The sequence below is a fragment of the Teleopsis dalmanni genome, chromosome 2 (assembly GCF_002237135.1).
Source record: "Teleopsis dalmanni isolate 2A chromosome 2, ASM223713v2, whole genome shotgun sequence".
NCBI classification, from domain to species: domain Eukaryota; kingdom Metazoa; phylum Arthropoda; class Insecta; order Diptera; family Diopsidae; genus Teleopsis; species Teleopsis dalmanni.
The window spans coordinates 86,211,260-86,230,829 of NC_051847.1; the positions used below are offsets into that span (position 1 = coordinate 86,211,260).

At 29.9% G+C, this 19,570-nt stretch overlaps 3 protein-coding genes across 4 annotated transcripts in view; 1 reads left to right on the forward strand and 2 right to left on the reverse strand.

Annotated features, from left to right (window-relative positions):
- LOC119674982 (nidogen-like) overlaps positions 1 to 7,938 on the forward strand; it is an 8,707-nt gene extending 769 nt beyond the window's left edge. The window contains exons 2-12 of the mRNA XM_038086142.1: positions 1,580 to 1,882; positions 2,534 to 2,710; positions 2,768 to 4,216; positions 4,344 to 4,617; positions 4,684 to 4,826; positions 4,894 to 5,303; positions 5,364 to 5,521; positions 6,696 to 6,950; positions 7,090 to 7,264; positions 7,325 to 7,609; positions 7,677 to 7,938. Coding sequence (XP_037942070.1) covers positions 1,580 to 1,882; positions 2,534 to 2,710; positions 2,768 to 4,216; positions 4,344 to 4,617; positions 4,684 to 4,826; positions 4,894 to 5,303; positions 5,364 to 5,521; positions 6,696 to 6,950; positions 7,090 to 7,264; positions 7,325 to 7,609; positions 7,677 to 7,938 — 3,891 coding nt within the window. The remainder of the gene's footprint in view (positions 1 to 1,579; positions 1,883 to 2,533; positions 2,711 to 2,767; positions 4,217 to 4,343; positions 4,618 to 4,683; positions 4,827 to 4,893; positions 5,304 to 5,363; positions 5,522 to 6,695; positions 6,951 to 7,089; positions 7,265 to 7,324; positions 7,610 to 7,676) is intronic.
- On the reverse strand, positions 5,631 to 6,364 carry LOC119681439. Of its 2 annotated transcripts, none has more exons than XM_038094628.1 (2): positions 5,785 to 6,364; positions 5,631 to 5,732 (listed from the first exon to the last, which is right to left on the reverse strand). In XM_038094628.1, the coding sequence occupies exons 1-2, from the start codon at positions 6,265 to 6,267 to the stop codon at positions 5,673 to 5,675; spliced, it is 543 nt and encodes a 180-aa protein (XP_037950556.1). In that variant the 5' UTR covers positions 6,268 to 6,364; the 3' UTR covers positions 5,631 to 5,672. The 2 variants fall into 2 exon arrangements, with proteins under 2 accessions (XP_037950556.1, XP_037950557.1); XM_038094629.1 differs by having other exon boundaries at positions 5,631 to 5,736; positions 5,785 to 6,360.
- Positions 7,939 to 13,596: 5,658 nt separating the features above from the next.
- Positions 13,597 to 19,570, reverse strand: part of LOC119681438 (potassium channel subfamily T member 2) — a 45,689-nt gene continuing 39,715 nt past the window's right edge. Inside the window, exons 18-21 of the mRNA XM_038094627.1 lie at positions 17,384 to 17,589; positions 16,992 to 17,313; positions 16,018 to 16,206; positions 13,597 to 13,938 (exon numbers count right to left, since the gene is read on the reverse strand). Of these exons, the coding sequence (XP_037950555.1) occupies positions 13,687 to 13,938; positions 16,018 to 16,206; positions 16,992 to 17,313; positions 17,384 to 17,589 (969 nt within the window). The 3' untranslated portion in view covers positions 13,597 to 13,686. The remainder of the gene's footprint in view (positions 13,939 to 16,017; positions 16,207 to 16,991; positions 17,314 to 17,383; positions 17,590 to 19,570) is intronic.

Sequence of the window (19,570 nt, forward strand, 5' to 3'; positions counted from 1 at the left end):
GAGCTTTGTCACTGTCACGGCCTTATAACCATAAAAAACCATACAAAGTCATGCTCTCAATATTTGGTTTAATGATAATATCTGAACAACAGTGGTGGGTAACACCGTTGGTATGGTGTTAAAATGATTTTAAAAATTATAGTTTAACCTACCAACATACAATAACCTGACTCAATTAGTGTAAATATAACTAAATAATTGATTAAAATAAAATGATTAAAATAACTCATGTAAATTAGTCAACAAATGAATAAATATAATAATATATATAATATAATAATATTTATTTAAATTAAATTTCAATTATTAGTGTAATAAGATTGAATAGAAAATTAAAACATCAAGAAAAGTTTGTAGAAGCAATATTATTCTATAAATCGATACGATTAACTATAGTCCCTGAATAAAGTAATCGATTGAACATGGACTGGTATTATAATTTCCTGATTGCATTACTCGAAGTCGTGAATACTTCTAAATAAAAAAATATCTTGAAACTGTTAATGCAAAATACTAATGTAAATTATTTACTCAATACCATCTGTAGTCATTTTTTAGTCGTCTTCCTTAACACAATAACTTATTAGGTATTGTATATTGAGAGTTCTACACAAGTTAGTATTAATTTAAATTGATTTAGAATGATGCCTTGTAATTTAATTTCAACGTCATTGGTAGTTTCACAAATGCAGATAAAACACTAATTACAGCAATATTCTCTATGTATCCCTTCAAAGGGCACCAGAGTGCATCGTAAATTAACTGCCACATACTTACTAGTTCAATAGAATACTAATTGTCTTAAAATAATAATTAATTGAACATACATAATTTACTGTATCGACCTATTGGTGATGCCATCATATCCTGCATTTATTAATAAACAGGATACGGCCTTTATGTGGAATGCTAAATTACATTCACAAATGGGCATGTGACTTAAGTGCAACTGCAAATGCTGCACTTTCATTAGGCGAATAGATATTGCACTCAGTTGGGAGTAGGGAAGTGTGTGCGTAGTACTTTAGTAATATGTAACTAAATTGATTCCACACTTCAACTGCAAATTCCTATCAGTTGTTAAATTACATATTCATTAAGTGCCTGACAACAAGAAGATAAATGAATGAGCCAGCAATGCATCTTTTTTGTGTTTCTGCCGACGAATACAGTGCAGTCGAACCGAGCTGTAACCCATAAATGCACTATGAGAAGTTCTACTCCGGCTTGGCATATGTTGTGTTGTCTTTTGAAATTCCAAAATTAAAAAAAAGAAACTAAAATTCCACAAAATGTGTTTATGGATATTTAACCATGTGTGAAGTGCCTTCAAGTGGTTGCATTATTGAACTGCGTCAGTATTTGATGCGCTACTGATTGAAGCGTAACTAATTCTGTTGTTGGTTAATTTGTAACAATTTGCCTCTTGAGTGAGATCAAAGAAGCTTGACTGATAGTTATAAGTGTTTGTCTTTGATATTGAATGTACTTCATTTAACTAATAGTTTTGTTTTCACACAATTTGCTTCACATTTTTTTTTATTTATGTACAATAATTTGTTTATTTTTTATTTTACAGATCAATACAAATGGCATACTGACTCTCAATGTTGAATTTTCCGACTTTATTAATCAACCATTCCCGCTGGAGTATCCTTCAATAGCACCATTCTATTCGAATGTGGATACCACAGATGCGAATTGGAGCTCTAACATTTCCATATTCGAGTCGGTAGATGGGGATCAGTTACAGAAGGCGACTGATTTGGTGCATTATGCATTTAATGATCATGAAGCATTCCATGCTGACCGATTAATTGTTGGAACTTGGCAAAACGTTGGTTATTTCGATCGAAAAACAGATAAATTAAACACTTTTCAGGTACAAATAACAATTTTTTATTATTTAACTGCAGTGAAAAGGGGATATACAATTATAATTCAAAATGATGAGCCAGCACTATGACAATTGATATTATTTATTTATTTTTCTACAATAATTCAATAGTCTTACAGTCAAGCTATAATTAGCTTAGTAGTTTTTAATAGATACGCGTATACATTATAATAGTATTTCAAACATTGCGTCTACATTGGTTAGACTTTGGCAAGTAATTTGCCACTCACACTTTTTTAGAATAAAAATATGTATTCACTTTCGAACATAAAAAACTTGCCAAGCGAATGCAGACATTCAGAAAGTGTTCGAACATCATAATGTTCGAAGAATTCGAAAACGCTAGAATTCAAACAATTGTTCGAATATGCTAGAACTGTTGAAATACTTACTTTAAACTCGAATATACTCGAATTTTAACATTTGTTTGCAGATGTTCGAACAGTTCAAAGAGTTATTTTGGTCTATCTTTTTCTTTTTTTTCTTATTGTTTTATATAAATACGCATAATATTAAATTTTCGAACACTGCTGGAGTGCTATAATCGGGCGTAAGCAAATTCGTTTGCCTAAAATGCTCAAATTTTTGTACAGTACAAATAGTATTCGAAACTCTACTTTAAAAGCATTTTTCTAGGTCGCTATAATAGCAAATAATGAAGAGACATTTGTGCAATTTATTTATCCTGCTGGTGGACTTAATTGGTTACATGCTGAAACAGGAGATCTAGGTTTACAAGACATACGTGCCCAAGCTGGTTTTATATCTGAAGACGGACGTGTATTTCATTTGACTGGTTCAGGGACTGATAATGTAAGTCGGAACTAATTCTGCTAACACAAATTAGTAATTTAAATGTTTTATTTATAGGCAAGACATCTAAATGAAGACTCTAATGTTGGAGTGCCCGGAGTTTGGGTCTACCGTGTCGGATCTTTGACTTATACTGAAAATGTGCAGGACCCCACAAATACTGATACTATAACTGAATTACCTATTCATGAAACTTGTGCTGATGGCAATTACAGATTTTGTCACTCGAATGCGCTGTGTGTTGACAAATCTGTTGGTTTCTGTTGCGTTTGCAAAAATGGTTTCTACGGCAATGGACACAGTTGCATTAAAAATGACTATCCAATAAGAGTTACTGGAACATTGTCTGGTCAAATTAATGGTGAAACTATAGATGAGCGTTCTAAATTGCAATCTTATGTAGTGATGGCTGATGCCCGTAGTTATACCGCAATTAACCCGATAAGTAGTGAACTTGGTGCTAATATGCGTCTTGTATTGCCGATTGTTTCTACAATTGGCTGGCTTTTTGCTAAACCAGTTAACGATGCTGTCAATGGCTATCAATTGACTGGAGGAGAATATTTCCATAGCTCAAAACTACAGTTTGAAAGTGGTGAAGTTCTTTTTGTAAATCAAACATTTGAAGGGTTAAACTACTGGGATCAGTTGGCAGTAAGAATTGTTATACATGGCGGAGTTCCAAAGATCAATCACCGCGCAACGCTACATATGGCAGATTATATAGATGAATATAGATTTGTGTCGCCAAATGAATTACGTTCCGTTTACGCACATACATTAGAAGTTCCAGAAGAGAATCGTGTGATTAACTATCAATTGGAGCAGACTATACAATTTGATAGCTGCCTATTAGATACAGATGTCGACCCTACAGATACAAATGTTTTGCAAAAGGTTTCAAAAATTGTTTTAGGTTACAATGAACGTGATCAAGCTTTGCGTACTAGTGTCTTAACAAAAATTGGTGTCGATGCCGAGTCCAATGCTTGTACGGATGGTAGTGTTGAGTGCGGCGAAAACACAGTTTGTGTGCCATATGAGGATACTTATCGGTGTGATTGTTTGCATGGCTATAGTCCTGCTGTCAATGATAATGGGTTAGAAAGTTGCGTCGATATTGATGAATGTGCTTTGAACATACATGTTTGTGATGAGAACGCGTTCTGTAGCAACACTGATGGAGGTTTTCTCTGCGTCTGTTTGGAAGGCTATGAAGGCAATGGCTATAAGTGTTTAGTTAATGGAACAAGTGACAATAGTGAAAATTCAACACCTGTGAATATGGAAACTCGCGAGCCAACTCATAATGAGCACGGCGTTTATTCAAATGAAAGACAACAAAACGAAAATCATCAAGATGAAAGGCAACCAGAAGAAAGACAACCAGAAGAAAGGCAACCAGAAGAAATGCAACCAGAAGAAAGGCAACCAGAAGAAAGACAACCAGAAGAGAGGCAACCAGAAGAAATGCACCCAGAACATAGCCATACAGATGAATGTAATGTAAGTTTCCATTAATATTCAATTATGTTATTATTTCAAAGCTTCTTGGTATATGTCATAACTAACTATCTTGCACACAAGTTGATGTATATTCTTCGTAAAATTGATGTTTTGATGTATTTTTTAGCGTTGTTCCATAAATGCAGACTGTGTTGAAGGACATTGTGAGTGTCGTTACGGATTTTCAGGCGATGGCTTTGTGTGTGGTAACAACTGTGCACACGATTATGTTTGGGAAAATGGACGTTGTGTGCCTATTTTATATGATACCCACGATATTGAACCTCAGTGTAATTTTATGGGTGACTGCAACTGTCCACCTAATTATGAACTGATTGAAGAGCAGCAAGTGTGTCGATTTTCTAATTATGCCTTACCTGATATGAAATCAGATGAGCTAGGTAGGTCTTTATTTTAAAGAGTTATAAATCTAAAATTTTAAAAACGTTTTTATATACAAATTTTAGTGCCTTGCGATGTAGACTCTAATTGTCATGCAAATGCTACCTGTGAATGGTATGAGCACGAATTACGACACGTTTGTACTTGTAATCCCGGGTTTAATGGTGATGGCTATAGGTGCGACATATTAGATGATTCCTGCGCAACTGTAAGTAAACCATATAAATCACATTGCCTTCACTATTTTTACGCATACAATATTCTATATTCATTAGAATCATGATTTATGTGATCCTCACGCTGTGTGCAACTACAATGAAGATATTGAAAGATCTGAATGTCAGTGCCAGCGTGGGTATGAAGGTGATGGTTTTCGTTGTCAATTAGCACCAGAATGTGCCGAAGATTTTGATTGCGGACAGAATTCTTATTGTGATGGAGGTGTTTGTCAGTGTACCACCGGCTTTGAAAGAGATATTTCAGATTTTTGTGTACCTGCTGGACGATGTGGATCTGTGTTCTGTGGCGCTAATGCAATTTGCAAATGGGATGCTGTAAAAAGCATACAATATTGTGATTGCATGGAAGGATACGAAGGCGATGCACTTCAAGGTTGCAAAAGTATTCCAATTCCTTGCAATGTGCGCAATAATTGTGGTGTACATGCTACATGTGTACCTACGGAGTAAGTATAAATGAAGAGGTTTCTAGTGAAAGAGAATAATATTACTAAATATATTTTTAGAGACCCAGCTAGATATGAATGTCAATGTATTGCTGGATATCATGGTGATGGTTATGTGTGCATTGAAGAACAAAACTGTCTGAATACTCCACATATGTGTGACATGAATGCCAAATGTTTGTCTACAAATACAGGTCTAATTTGTGTATGCAATCAAGGTAAACATTTCAAATAATATACTAGATTTCTTATTTTAATTGTTTATAGTTATCAGAAAATTATTCAATCATTTTTGTATATATATTCTTAAAAAATAATGTCACTTACCAGTATAAGTCGCTCCACTGACTTATTTTCCAATTTTTGTTGTCAAACTGAGTGATAGCGCAAGCTGCGTTCGTTCAAGAAATGTTTTTCATTCTTCGGGGACTTCCTAGTTAATAAAATTAGTTTTTAAAATTTAGATTATATTAGCACTTACTTCATTTTCGTTCGAAACTTTTCGGGTTCCATCACGAGAGTAATTAGAACACAGCAAATAACCAATAATGGCAAGGACAAGAATCAAATTAATATAGCCATTGTTTTTCTCCCATGTGTAAGGATGTGCAAAGAACTCTTTCATAGCACCCCAAGTGGATATTGTGTAACCACATCTTTTGCCACCACGTCCACCACAAGATCCACCGCAGTGTTGTGAGCTGTAACTGGCTTTATAGTTCATTTTTGATTTCATAGGGGAAAAGGGTTTCAACTGATGTTCTGTAAGTTCAGCCAAAATTTTGTGACGTTGTAATTGTAGTTTTTGTAATTCTGCAGTAAGGGTTGCAGTTGTAGTAACTCTACGTTTCGGTGGAGCAACTGCGGCTGACCATGTTACCGTTATGGGCTGAAGACATGTTTTAGTGCCAAAATTTCCACAAGTGGCATATGGCAACATTTTTAATAAATACCGACGAAACATTATATCTGCCGCAGTTCCCAGCCGAAATTGAAAAAAAAACAAAAAAGAAACGAAAATTTTGTAATTTTGAATTTAGAATTTTTGGTTTTTACATTTCAGGTTTTGATTAAAATATTTTTGTGAAATATTAAAAAGTTCTTGCATAGATTGCTAGTTCAAGTCAAATTGTTTGAATAGGATATTTTATGTTTTTATATCAAATAAACTGTTGTCAACTAAGGTTAGCTTTTAGTCCCATTCAGAAAAGTACATGCGATCTGCTGTTAGCCTTTCTCAGACCCTAAACATTAATATCGTAAAAACGAGATCAAAATTCCTATATACTATCACATAAGAAAGAAATATTTTCCTGAAAATATTAATATTAGAATATGAATACACATTGATATACATTTTTAATATAATAATATATGTATTATTGTTTTTAGGATTCTATGGTAACGGATCAGTTTGCCTCGAGCGACAACAACATGACTCTGGATTTTTGTTAGTAAGTCAAGGAGTAGTAATAGTTCGTGTTCCATTGAATGGTAAAAATGTGCGTCCAATATCTGTCGCTTCAATGGCTATTGGATTGGATAAGGATTGTGTTGAAGGTCGTGTATATTGGGGTGATATATCAGCAAAAAAAATAGTCAGTGCAAAATATGATGGCACTGATATGCGCTCATTTATTACTGAAGGTAACACCTTTATTTTAATATCTCAACAATTTATTTTTATTTAATAAAACAAAATAAAATTGTTATAATTTTAACAATCTAAAAAAAAAACAAAATTGTTAATGATATAGTATTACATATTTAATATAAAAATTTGCAGATGTAGAATCACCGGAAGGCATTGCTATTGATTCGATATCACGTCGTATATATTGGACAGATTCAGTAAAGGATACTATTGAAGTGGCTAGTTTAGAAGATCCTACTTTACGTGCAGTAATTGTTAGTAAAAATTTAGTGAATCCACGAGGCATTGCTGTTGATCCTTTCAGAGAGTAAGAATTTCACCAATTTTTTTTTATTTATATATAACTTATATTTATTTTTATATACAGAAAATTATACTGGTCTGACTGGAATAGAGAATCACCTAAAATTGAAATGTCTGATTTGGATGGTACTGGTCGTGAATTGGTTTTGGGCAAGGATAGTGTCACTTTACCGAATTCATTAGTTGTACTCGAGAATACTGGGGAATTGTGTTTTGCTGATGCTGGTACCAAAAAAGTTGAATGCATTGATGCATATTCCAAACAACTACGCACAATTTCAAATGAATTAACCTATCCATTTGGTCTTTCCTTTATGCATGATCAATTCTATTGGACTGATTGGACAACGTAAGTTTGTTAATATTTTCGATATTATTGATTAATTAATATTTCTGTGATAATTTTATATTTTCAGTAAAAAATTAGAAAGTGTTGATAGTCTTGGTAAACGTCAAAAGGGTATGCAAACTCCATTCTTTGGCAGTCATAAAATGTATGGTATGGCAGCAGTTGATAATAATTGTCCTCAGCAGAGCAGTCCATGCCAGATAAATAATGGTAATTGTGCCGATGCTAGAATTTGCTTATCAAATCGAAAGGCACCATCTGGAAAGAGTTGTAAATGTACTAGTCTATCGAAGACATGTACCGCTCCACAATTTGGTATACAATATTAGTTGGTATAATATACCTTCTATTAGCACAAAGTACTTTTAAATTTGATTGTAAGAAAGTAAGAAATTTTTTAAACTGTTTTATGGTATCAAAACTGTATGCAAATCAACCAAAGTTAATCCAAAAAATGATTTATTTTATTTTATTTAAATTTTTTTTTTATTTATAAATGTTTAATATTTATACTAAATGTAATACTACTAAGTATCAAAATAGATTACTTCTGGTGCCATGATTAATGAACACATATTTCTGTAAATTAAGTGAAAATAAATTAACGTATTTATATTTTGTTAACACAAATGTTTTTTTTTTAATATATTATTAAAAGTTTTCATAATATCATTAAAAATAATGAAAGCAAAAAACTTCGAATTTGGTCGTATATATACTGATAACCATGATCTGGTCGGCCAAATGAGTATTTACGTATTAACTACGCTACACTTAATAAAAAGTGCTCAAATCACCCTCGACGGAAATGATTTAAATGGAATATAAGGATAAAACACATTCCTTATATTTTATCTCTACCACTTTTGTAGTTTGTAACTGTAACTTTTAGTATAAAAAGTTTTATAAAGGATTCCTTATAAAAATATCATACCTCCTACAGAAAAAAATATGAAAAAGGTATATTACATTCGTCAAGTTCTATTTATTGCTTTGAAGGAAACGTCGTAGACAACATAAAGTGTATATATAATTGATCAGCTCGATTAGTTTAGTTCGTTTAGCCCTGTGCATCAGTCTATTTGTTTCAGTTCAAGGTAGTCCCACAGTTTTTGAGCTATTCGAATGAAACTATGCACACATACTTTTTGACAGTGGAGCTTAATCATATGTGGTATTGGTGAAAATCAAACCACTCTATCCTATAGCTGTCATACGAATTGAATAAACGGAAATAAGTTTTTCCATTTTTAATAAATACATTCCAAAAAAATTTGGTTCTTAATGTGATTATATTCATATAAGTGAATATACTAAGCTTTATTAATTACAGTTCAAATTTAGATATAGCTGCTATATACACAGTCAATTCAAAAACATACTTTTGTTAGAAAAACTTTTTTATTAAAATTTTAAATTTGAAATTTTTGTCATAATTTATAGAATACAACTTGTGTAATAAAAATTGAGTTGATCGGCTAAGATTTAAATATAGCTCGGCTATAAACCGGCGATCAAGAAACATGTTTTTGTTAGAAAAAAATATTTTTTTGCAATATTTTTTTAATCAAACCCGATCCTCTACAGCGTTTTTCACCTACGAGTACCTGAACAAACACGTTTTCAGCCGGAGTACTTTCTTCTATTCGCGAAACCGCTGTATGCGGCTGTATGTATGAAGCCGCTGTATGTATGAAGCCGCTGTATGCATGAAGCCGCTGTATGTATAAAGCCGCATTATGCGCTTAACTATGTCAATGTCGCGGTATAGCTGATACGGCTAATCGTTCTATCTAATTTGATAATTGTTGCAAACGCGCAAGGGAATATAGATCTACTACGTTAAGCAATTATGACTGCACATATTGTATTTATATATATTAAATGCAAAAAACTAGATTAAAATTTGTAGGAAATTTTATTTTATTAATTCTCAGTTAATAGATTTATTTAATTTTTTAAATAGATTCATATTTTATATATTATGCATAGCACATATCCTTGTATATTAACAGTTAAATTTTTTGCACATAATCAATTATAAGTATTTACATATACAATTTATTGGATAGTTTACACTTTCTCTCAATTTTCTGTTATAAACATTATTTGCATATATGTTAAATATATATATATGTAGCATATATATAATTCTATTACTACAATTATTTTTATTTTTAATTTTTATATTGTACAGATATTTCTTCGTATGTTAAAACATTATTTTTAAAATTTTTATTTTTTAATTTGAAATAATATCTAAATTATCAGTTTGTGTGTATGCGATTAATTTAAAGCTAAGGAAGTGCAAAAATAATTTTTTAAAAACTACTTTGATTTTTTTTTGAATAAATTTTTTAAAAATGTCTCAAAGAAGCGCTTTAGAACGTTACACGATATCAACAGCGAAAGTATTTCTTCAAAATTAAAAATTCCGTCAATAAATGCGATTACGCACGAGACTCAAATTAAGGCATTAAAATTAACTTCACTAAAATTCTCTTTATATTATATATAAACATATATATATTTATATATATATAAATTTTATTAACTATTTGTATTATATATTTCAGATTTCTGAAATTTCTGCTACTACATATATGCTAACTTATCCTTAATGTTTTTGGTTCGATTCCCATGTTTAGTTTATTCTATACATAACCATAAACAATTCAAATTTATATGTCTATGAAGTAACTAAAAACCTAATGTATCTTAACGATCGTTTACTACATATTTTAACTATATATGCATATATTATATACTATATACTATATAATGAAATTTACAGTTTATCGAATTTAATTCTTAAGCTACAGTTTTTAGTTTTTGTAAAGCATTTACAGTATACCAAAGCGTCTTTTTATTCAGTTTTTCAATTTACAAAGTTTTTGAGTTTGATATATGAAAAACGTAATAATATTATACAATTATATTTTGTTTTTATTTTGTTAAGAAAATATGATTTTATAAAAGATATAAGAATTTTAAAATAAATCAAAAATAATATAAGGCCTGCTGTGTCTTGAACTTAATGTATATTCCTTCTGACTTCGATGGAGGAATATTGGATTGTGTAAGTAATTTATGAATTGTTATTATAAGAATGACTTAAGTTATTTCTTTCAGATACTTTCTTCTCAAATTAACAAAATCAACTCAAAAGTCGTAAATGAAAATATTCTTAAACAGTCTCAATTAATAATAACATATAAAAGTAATGTAACAAAAAAATTGCAAGTTAATTTGTTATAAAAGTTTAAAATGTTTAAATTTAATTAATTTGATTTTAGTTTTAATTTTAAATTAAATTTTATTTTCAATTTAATTTTAATTTTATTTTCATTTTGATTGAATATTATATATATATATTCAATATTAATTATAAATAATTTAAAACCAAAGTACTAGTAAGTTCAGAAGTGTATTATTATAGTTATACATATACACATATATATATATATGTATTTATATGTTTATTATTTCAGTCTCTCAGAAGCATTCTTCAATGTAATGAAACACTTAATCGATGGCCTAGTTTGGGAGAAAGTGTGGATAAAGAGTATAATATCATAAGTATATTGCAGATGGTTCTGAGGGTATCATACACCTTTTCTTTTTTTAAAGGTATTTAAATTTTGCCATGTCAACTATATTATATCAAAGTAATGTATCTGTACTGCCCGCATAACTAAGAATGTTTTTAATTTAATTAAATTAGTTCTCTCGTGGTGAAGTCTTAAGTTCGCCTCTAAACTCTATTAAACTATTAAGAAAATTAACTTAAAACAATTGATTTACGAGGTATAATATAAAAAAAGTTGCACCCATTAAATTATAATAAAAACAATATATTAATATATACAATAATAATATAATTATTTGATAACTAAATAAATAAGACAACTCTTTGAAATGTAGTCAGTACAGAGTCTGTTCAATTGCAGATATTTGTATATTTTAATAAAAAAATTTTTTTTTTAAATAACTATAAACCCTCTCATTTTACTCATGCATACAGCTAGAACTCAACTTAGCATAAATATATATACAAATTGAACTAAACAATAGTCGTGAAGCTAACTGTACTAAAAGAATTGTACTATAACTGAAAGAAAAATTAGAAACTCAACAAAAAATGATATAAAAATGACTTTCTAGCAGTTTTAAAAATTGAAGAATAAACCTTTAGGTATTTAGATTAATATATTTCTCACAATTAAAGTTAATTAAATATAAAACTCTACGAAACTCTACTCTCTAAAGAAGGTTGAATACCTTTGAATTAATAGTTAATTTATTTTAAACTGTATTTAAAGTAAAGAAATAGTAAAAGATATATTTATAAAAGGTATATGTATCATAATTCTCTCTTGTCTCTCTCTTGAGTCTCGCTTGTCTGTTTTTGATCTATCACTTGTGTCTATATATAAAATATTAAACTAATAATAATAATGAGAAAAGTTGCAAACCATCAAAAAGGTAGACTATTACATCCCGATAAGAGATGGGATTAATGTTTGTGAAAATATATAAGTTTTATCGTGATTAAATAATTTATCGCGTTAATCTAACTGCATAATCATAATACTTTATATATAACACCGTATATAAATAACACAATAAGCAAGTATATTTTGACAAATCTATAAACCAAATTGGTAAGGTATGAAGCGGAGTCTGAAATAATATATAATATATTATTACAATGAATTTCATACTGAAGTTCATTTATTTTTTTTTATACATGGATATATTATCAAAGGGTACTATATCGAATTCAACTATAACATATATAACAGGACAAATATTACAACCTCGTCTAACTTAATGAACTGCTTACAGAAACAAAAATAATGAACAAAGACTAATATATGATTCAAAACAGATACTGTCTACAAAAAGTTCTAACAGGGACAGTCGGCATATTCCCAGAGACTAATGTAATGTATATGTTAGATAATTTTGTTAAATGTGAAATTCAAAAAATGACGTGGCGCTTATATTAATTCTCTTAATAATTCATTAAATAATTTATTAATAAATTCTATTATACTTTTATGTGTCTAATACTTAATAATTGCGGCTTATTTATGCATTTTTAAATTAATTAAAAATCAGTTTTGAAATTTTGCTATGCTACTGTAGTGTTAAATAAATGAAACAAGCACCTAAATTAATTTTGCTAATTACAAATTGTTAGTGTAATTAATTAAACTTATTTTAAAGCAAAATAGAATTTTGCATTATCATATACTTATATATAATTTATTAAAATATATATATTTAACTCGATATGATATATAATGTCATATATATCTTGTCGAGATTATTTTGATGAATTTATTTTTATATAACTTAATTAATATATCAGTTTTGCATATTTATTCATTTTTTTATTTACAGATGAATATTTCCTTGTATCTCAATTTAATAGATTAATAGCTACGTTTTTGTTCCCAAAACACTTTTTTCTTTTTTAGCAAAAAAATTCTTTTATGCATACAAAAAATTGAAAATTTTTATACAAAATGTGAAAATATAATTAATAAATTAAATATTAATTGCCTATATACAAATATTTACATACTCGATTTAATTCCCAATTTCAGAGTATGAAATATGTACATTTATATACTCGTATATAACTATTTATACTATAATACATATGTATATGTAAATAAAATTATTTCAGAGCAAACAAAATTTTATCTTAATTCTATATAATGACTTTCTTAATTAAATATAAATAGTAATTGAAATAATTACTACGTTATTATAATTATTAATCGTTGATAAGCAAAATTGCAGAAACAAAAACTCTCCAGACACACTCTACACACAAAATTATTAACCATCATTCTTCCTCATATTAAAATAATATCTAGTTTAAGAACTACTTACATACATATTTTTACATACATACAGCTAAATAGCATAAAACTATATAGTTTCTTTTAAATAAATTAACATAGTTCACGTAAACTTACAATACAATACAATATAATAATTTATATCCACTTGTTTTTTTTTGATATTGAAGAGCGGAGCCTGCGACCCCACATTAGGTTGTATCATACGATTGTACCCTGTAAATGTTGCGGGGATTGCATTTGTGCGGCTTGCGTCTGATCTTGTGGAACCTGCAGTGGCGAATTGTTGCCTAGATCAGCTGTATTGATTGCCAAATTTGAGCCGCTGACCAATGAGGAGCCACCCAGCGCTGAAGGATTTATGCCACCGCCAGCTCCACCAGCTACAATACAAGGTACTCCTAGTATCGGCGTGGGTTCTTCGGGTGGTGTTACCTGTAATGATATATGGTTCTTTTGGAATTTTTTGTTAGTAAATTCAGTTAAAAGAGTATTATAATTATTCTGCTGTTAAGTGGAGCCTCAGGTCACCATTTTTTTGGGGTCAAATATTGGAATTTATATATATAATAATAAAATTAAATAAAAAATCTATATCAGTTATACCCTTAAGTATATTAAAGAAAACGACATCATTTTATCTAAATGTATAAAGTGCTATATCAAAAGGAATTAAAACTATAGCTAATATTATATCAGAGTAAGAATAATATTATTGCTTGCCAAGTTAATGCCAGAACAAAAGACAAATAGTTCTCAAGAAGTGTTTGAGTACCTTATAATTGAGGTTTCATCTATAACCTTTTTGAATGTACAATACCAATTCATTAATTGGGCTTTAGAGCTAATCACTTTACAATTTAACAGATGCATACAATACATCACCAATACAATTAAAAAATGCATTGGAGATAAACAATTTTGCTCTGCCGTGTTCCCTGATGTTGCTAAAGCGCTTCATAAAGTCCGGCATGTGGGAATCATTAAAAAAGTTAGAGGTATCCCTCCAACTGACTATTATGAAATCTTAGAGTTATACTTGACTGATCGGTATTTTCGTATTAAATTTGAGAATAATTTTTCCGAAGTAAAATCTATAAAAGCAGGCATCCCATCAGAAAACATACTTGGTCAGGTCTTGTACTTGCTATACACCTCCGATACTCTCACGTCAGAGAACTTCATTATTGCTACTCTTGCTGACGATACTGAAATTCTTTCTTTTGCTAATACAGAATCAGAATCAGTGATGCGGCCGCGATGCCGTACATAAAATTGTCAATTGGACAAAAAAATTGTGTCGTTGCATAATGCTCAAAGAGTTCAATAAAGCCTAAGATTCTTTTTAAAGAGAGATCTTCCAAGAAAATGCTGGACTAAGAAAATGCTAGCTTACTTAGTCCTGAACAATGTAAAACCAGATACAAAATTCTTTCGTTATCTTTCTTACAGTTGTGGTAGGGATAATAAAGAGAGCATACAGACTCGTAGGATGGTTTCTATAGGCAATATATATATGTCTATTAGGATATTGTGTGTATTTCAGCAATTAATTACTAAGAGAAATACAATTTATTTTCGACCATATATTGTGTGATAGACATTATTTTTCTTATATTAGTTATGCTAATAATAATATTTTTAACAAATAAAAATGTCTATAATAATGAAGTTACTGTTAGAAAGCAGTTGCTAGTTATTGGATTTCCGTTGACTTTTCATTCCTTCCAAATTAAATTTTGATATGTAACGGATTAACGGATTAAGTTGACGATTAGAAAGACGTTCAATGAGTTTTTAAAACATAGGTAATAACCATATAATATATTATTGGTATGTCTTCAGAAGTTTAAAATCGACCGTGTTGCATTAAATTATTTGCTTTTAGTACTTATTCAACTATTCCTACTATGTATTATTTCGGATCTTATTTTACTAGCTTTCTTCAGTTATCACTGTTATCGTTGATATCATTATTAACAGTTATCACAATTATTCACTTGATTATGCAGATTCATGAATAATATTAAATATAATTATTCTCTTGATCTATAATAGAGATTAAATCTGTCTATTTATATTATTTTGTTAAGTTGGTACGATTTATCAGACTGATTAGAGTAGAGTTTTCAAATTAAATAAGAATGTAAGTGGTATCAAGTTATACAGTTATTACATTTGGTATGAAATTTCGGTGCATGAGATTTTAATAGACCTAGGCCTGCCAAAATAACAATGATGTGGAGTTAATTAAATTTAAAGTGAATATTAGTGCTATATTTGGCATCACATTTGTGTAGTAAAAATCAATTTCATTCAGCACTTCAAAGTTCTTATCATTTTTCTATAATGAATAGAAATTCTACTTACAAAATCTGGGGAAAAGGTGTAAATAAATAGCCCTATTACCTAGAATTAAGCACTATAAAATATTGTATAACTCAAATACAAATTTATGTTCCACTAAGTACAGCAGTTGGAATACATATAGAAGTCAATAGCTTAAAGTTTATATTTAATGAGTGTGCTTACCTCTAGTCCAATACTGCCATTAAGTGCTATTTTAATGGGGTTTGTATGATTTGTGGCCTGCATTAGTGTAGTGAAGTGACTAATGCCAATTTCTTCCAATGACGACTTTCGTCGGCCATGACTTACACCCACATTGGGCAGGCCTTGACGCAACGACGAAGAGCGACGTAGTAATATATCATTATCAATCTGTAAGTCAAATAAATGGAACAAAAATTCACACAAATTTTTAATATAACAAATTTGGCGATATAAAAGTTATTAAGAAAGAACATTAAATATTATTAAACACAAGAAAACAACATGATGCAGATACGGATGCGTTGAAGTCCTGTGGCAGCACATACTTTGCCGTTGAGCCACTTTCCTAACATTGAGCGATTTGATATCTGGTCGGATGTGCACTTGATCGATTATGGTGTTGGTGGTGATGCAAGTGAGGCAAGTGATGTACATTATTGATGTGGTTGAATAGTCAAGCGATAGGTAAAAAAATCAAATGGTGTTGGGACTGTTCTACGAGTTGTGATTGGTGTCGATTTTTATGGGTGGCTTCAATTTACAGTTTATTGTTAACTTTTGTTTTTGTTAGGTTTTGCCAATTTTATAAAAAAATATTTGAGTGCTTTACATAGTGTGAGAGTAGAAATGGTTTCGCCAATTCTTAAATAAATTCAAAAAACAACAAAGGAAAACACATAAAGTGCTGAGCATCTACTTTATTTTAAACTATGACCAAAACATATATTTAATACTTATATCGCACCTTCGGAATGTAATATAAGCATTAATTAATGTTAGTGTTATATATTTCAGAAAATAAGGATAAATGCTCTGCTTAAAATACAAATGCACTTAACATCAAGAAACAGCGTTCAAATACAAAAACAAATATAAGTGTTAGATTTGAAAAATACGAAAGGAAAGTAAAACATAAATTGATAGAGAAAATGGAAATGTAAACTATAGCCAACCCGCAATGAGTTACTCCTTCCTCGCTGTGAGCCAACAACCGTCGGACTGTCGGGTAGAGAAAGAGAATTGGATTTAATTTGTTGTATTGGCGGCGTGCAGCGTGGGGAACCATACCCGGCCAACGTCTGAACGCTCTGCATCTGCATTGGGTTGAGTCCTGCAATGCCCGATCCACGCCGAGACCCTGCACCAGCTCCAGCATTCGGTCCGCAAGCGCCACCCAAATTGATATTGGAACAAAAAGATATGTTAGATTTGCGTCTTGAATTATGCCGCTCAAAGGTCTTCTGCGCTGAGAAAGGTGATGGGCGCACCAAGTAACTATGGAGAAAAAAAGTGTAAGTTAATTATAGTATTATTATTATTAGTTCAGATATAACATATAACTTACATAACGTCACCCTCCTCCAGTTTTAGATCACAGCTCGGATTAATTATTACATAGGATAGATGATTCCGCTTTTCGCTCACGTCATCGTAGTCAATAGTTGGCAAATTCAGCGATTCCATGCGGCTTCGTACCAGATTAGCTATCTCTGCTCTCTCGATCTGCTGTGCATGATTGTCTCGTGCCTCATCTGCCAAGTTGATGGAGTACTGAAATAGCATGGAACACTGCTTTACGATTAGTTTGCTGAGTTGCTTGTGCTGAATTTTCTTTTTGCAACTTAATACGATTTGGTTATTTTTACAAAAATAAAAATGAAAACTTCTCTAAATGTTCAAAATGCTTTCAGTTGAAATGAAAAGTCTACATTTAATAACATTCAATAAACAGAATTCATTCCAGTTGGTGTTATGCACATTCAATTGAAAATTTTCAACGAATTGGAAAAATTTTGATTTCGTTTTCATTTTTAATAAATTTAAATAAATTTAAGAACTTGATCAATTCATGTGCTTGAAGTTTGTTATTTTTATTTTATTATTTTTACACTAAAAGCAATATGCAAAATTGTTTAGTTCTATTAACAACTAAAATTCATATGTACAATTTTCGTATCTGAGAAGAACCTTTACCACCTACCTTTACGATTAATCTATGTGAGTATGGCTAAAATGTAATGAGCTTTAACTTTGTATTAGTAATTGTTAATTAATGTATATTATTTATAAATAACAGCCATATTAGAGAATGTACCTTAAGATTTCTTAGTTTAAGAGTGATGGCTAATTTATTTTACTGGGCAGAATTAGAATTATATGTATAAAGATCTGATTAAATTTTAAATAACTAGCATTGATCAAGTTTTCTACTCGAAGTAATAATTAAAGAACTTACATACTAATCCAATAAAAGTAGAAAGAAATTTAAAATTAAACAAGTATAAATGTTAACTTGGGCTTTACAGACACATGGATTTGGTATACATAGAATTTAAAATCTATACTGAGGTCTCATTTATATAATAATATATATGTATAACATAATCTAGAACAAACAACATACTTATAATATAATAATTCTAATCAGAGATTCTATAAATTATCTGATAATGTCTCTATTTCGGTAGCTATTAAAGTTGGAGGAGCTTTTAATGTGACAGTCAGTACATATAATATAGAATAAGATAAACCTAAAGTATTAGTTTGTAGGAAAATCCAAAATCGGAATGCAATGTATCAATTCAGAAGTCCGAGTTATAAATTTAAAGAGAATACGAGTACATTAAAAGAAAAACTTTTTCTAGAAAATCATATTTCTAGTTTATATTAGTTTATGTTTAAGCTATATAATATTGATATTATCTAACATTTTCCTTACACAAGTTAGATTGTACATATAACGCTTAAGTTCTAAATTTTTTTTCTGAAGTAACTAATTAGAAGAAAAAAAACTTTTTTCTAACAATAATATATGTACAAATCGACAGTTAAATGTCAAGTATATCTTAATCTGAACCGATATATAAAAAATTTTCTCTATACTTTTATATCAATATAAGTTGATTCCATCGTAATTGTTAATTAATATCTTTATTAAAAACAAAGAAAAAAACAGTTTACGATTTAGAGATCTATTGTGTCCACGTCATAAATTTAAAGTATTTCTCCAAGTCCAACTTCTTTTATTTATTAAAGTTTGAACCACTATAACACAATTTTATTTCATCATTCGATGAGGATATTATTTAGGACTTCTTTCGTTTATGCGTCAGTACGAGGAAATATTTCAGTAAATTTTTTGAGGTCTCTTTCATTTTCCTAGAAATCCTACATGTTGTATTAGAGTAAGTTCTCAGTTTTGTAATAGGTTATAGTTAAATCTACAGTGCTCTCTCAGAATGTTTTTAAATTATTTTTACTTACAAAGAAAGCTAGACTCGAATAATCTATCAGGGCTATCATAATCGAAATCGTGTATAATAATTTTCAATTTTCAACGTTTTAAGGATTATATACAACTTAAGTCTAGCTTTCTTTGTGTCTCCTGCTCTTTCCGAATGAATGAATAGAAATGATTGATTTCAGGATTACAAGCGGCGAGGTTGACACATTTCTTGCAAATTTGTCTGTAGTTTCGGAACACAATAGTTGATGTCAATGTAGTGTTTTTTAACCTTTTTTAACCTTGATT

Excerpts from the sequence above, each read along its gene's own strand:
- LOC119681439 (XM_038094628.1), bottom strand. The coding sequence starts at position 6,267 with ATGTTTCGTCGGTATTTATTAAAAATGTTGCCATATGCCACTTGTGGA. Across the intron at positions 5,733-5,784 it reads AAGTTTCGAACGAAAATGAA|TCCCCGAAGAATGAAAAACA; the intron begins GTAAGTGCTAAT and ends TTAACTAGGAAG.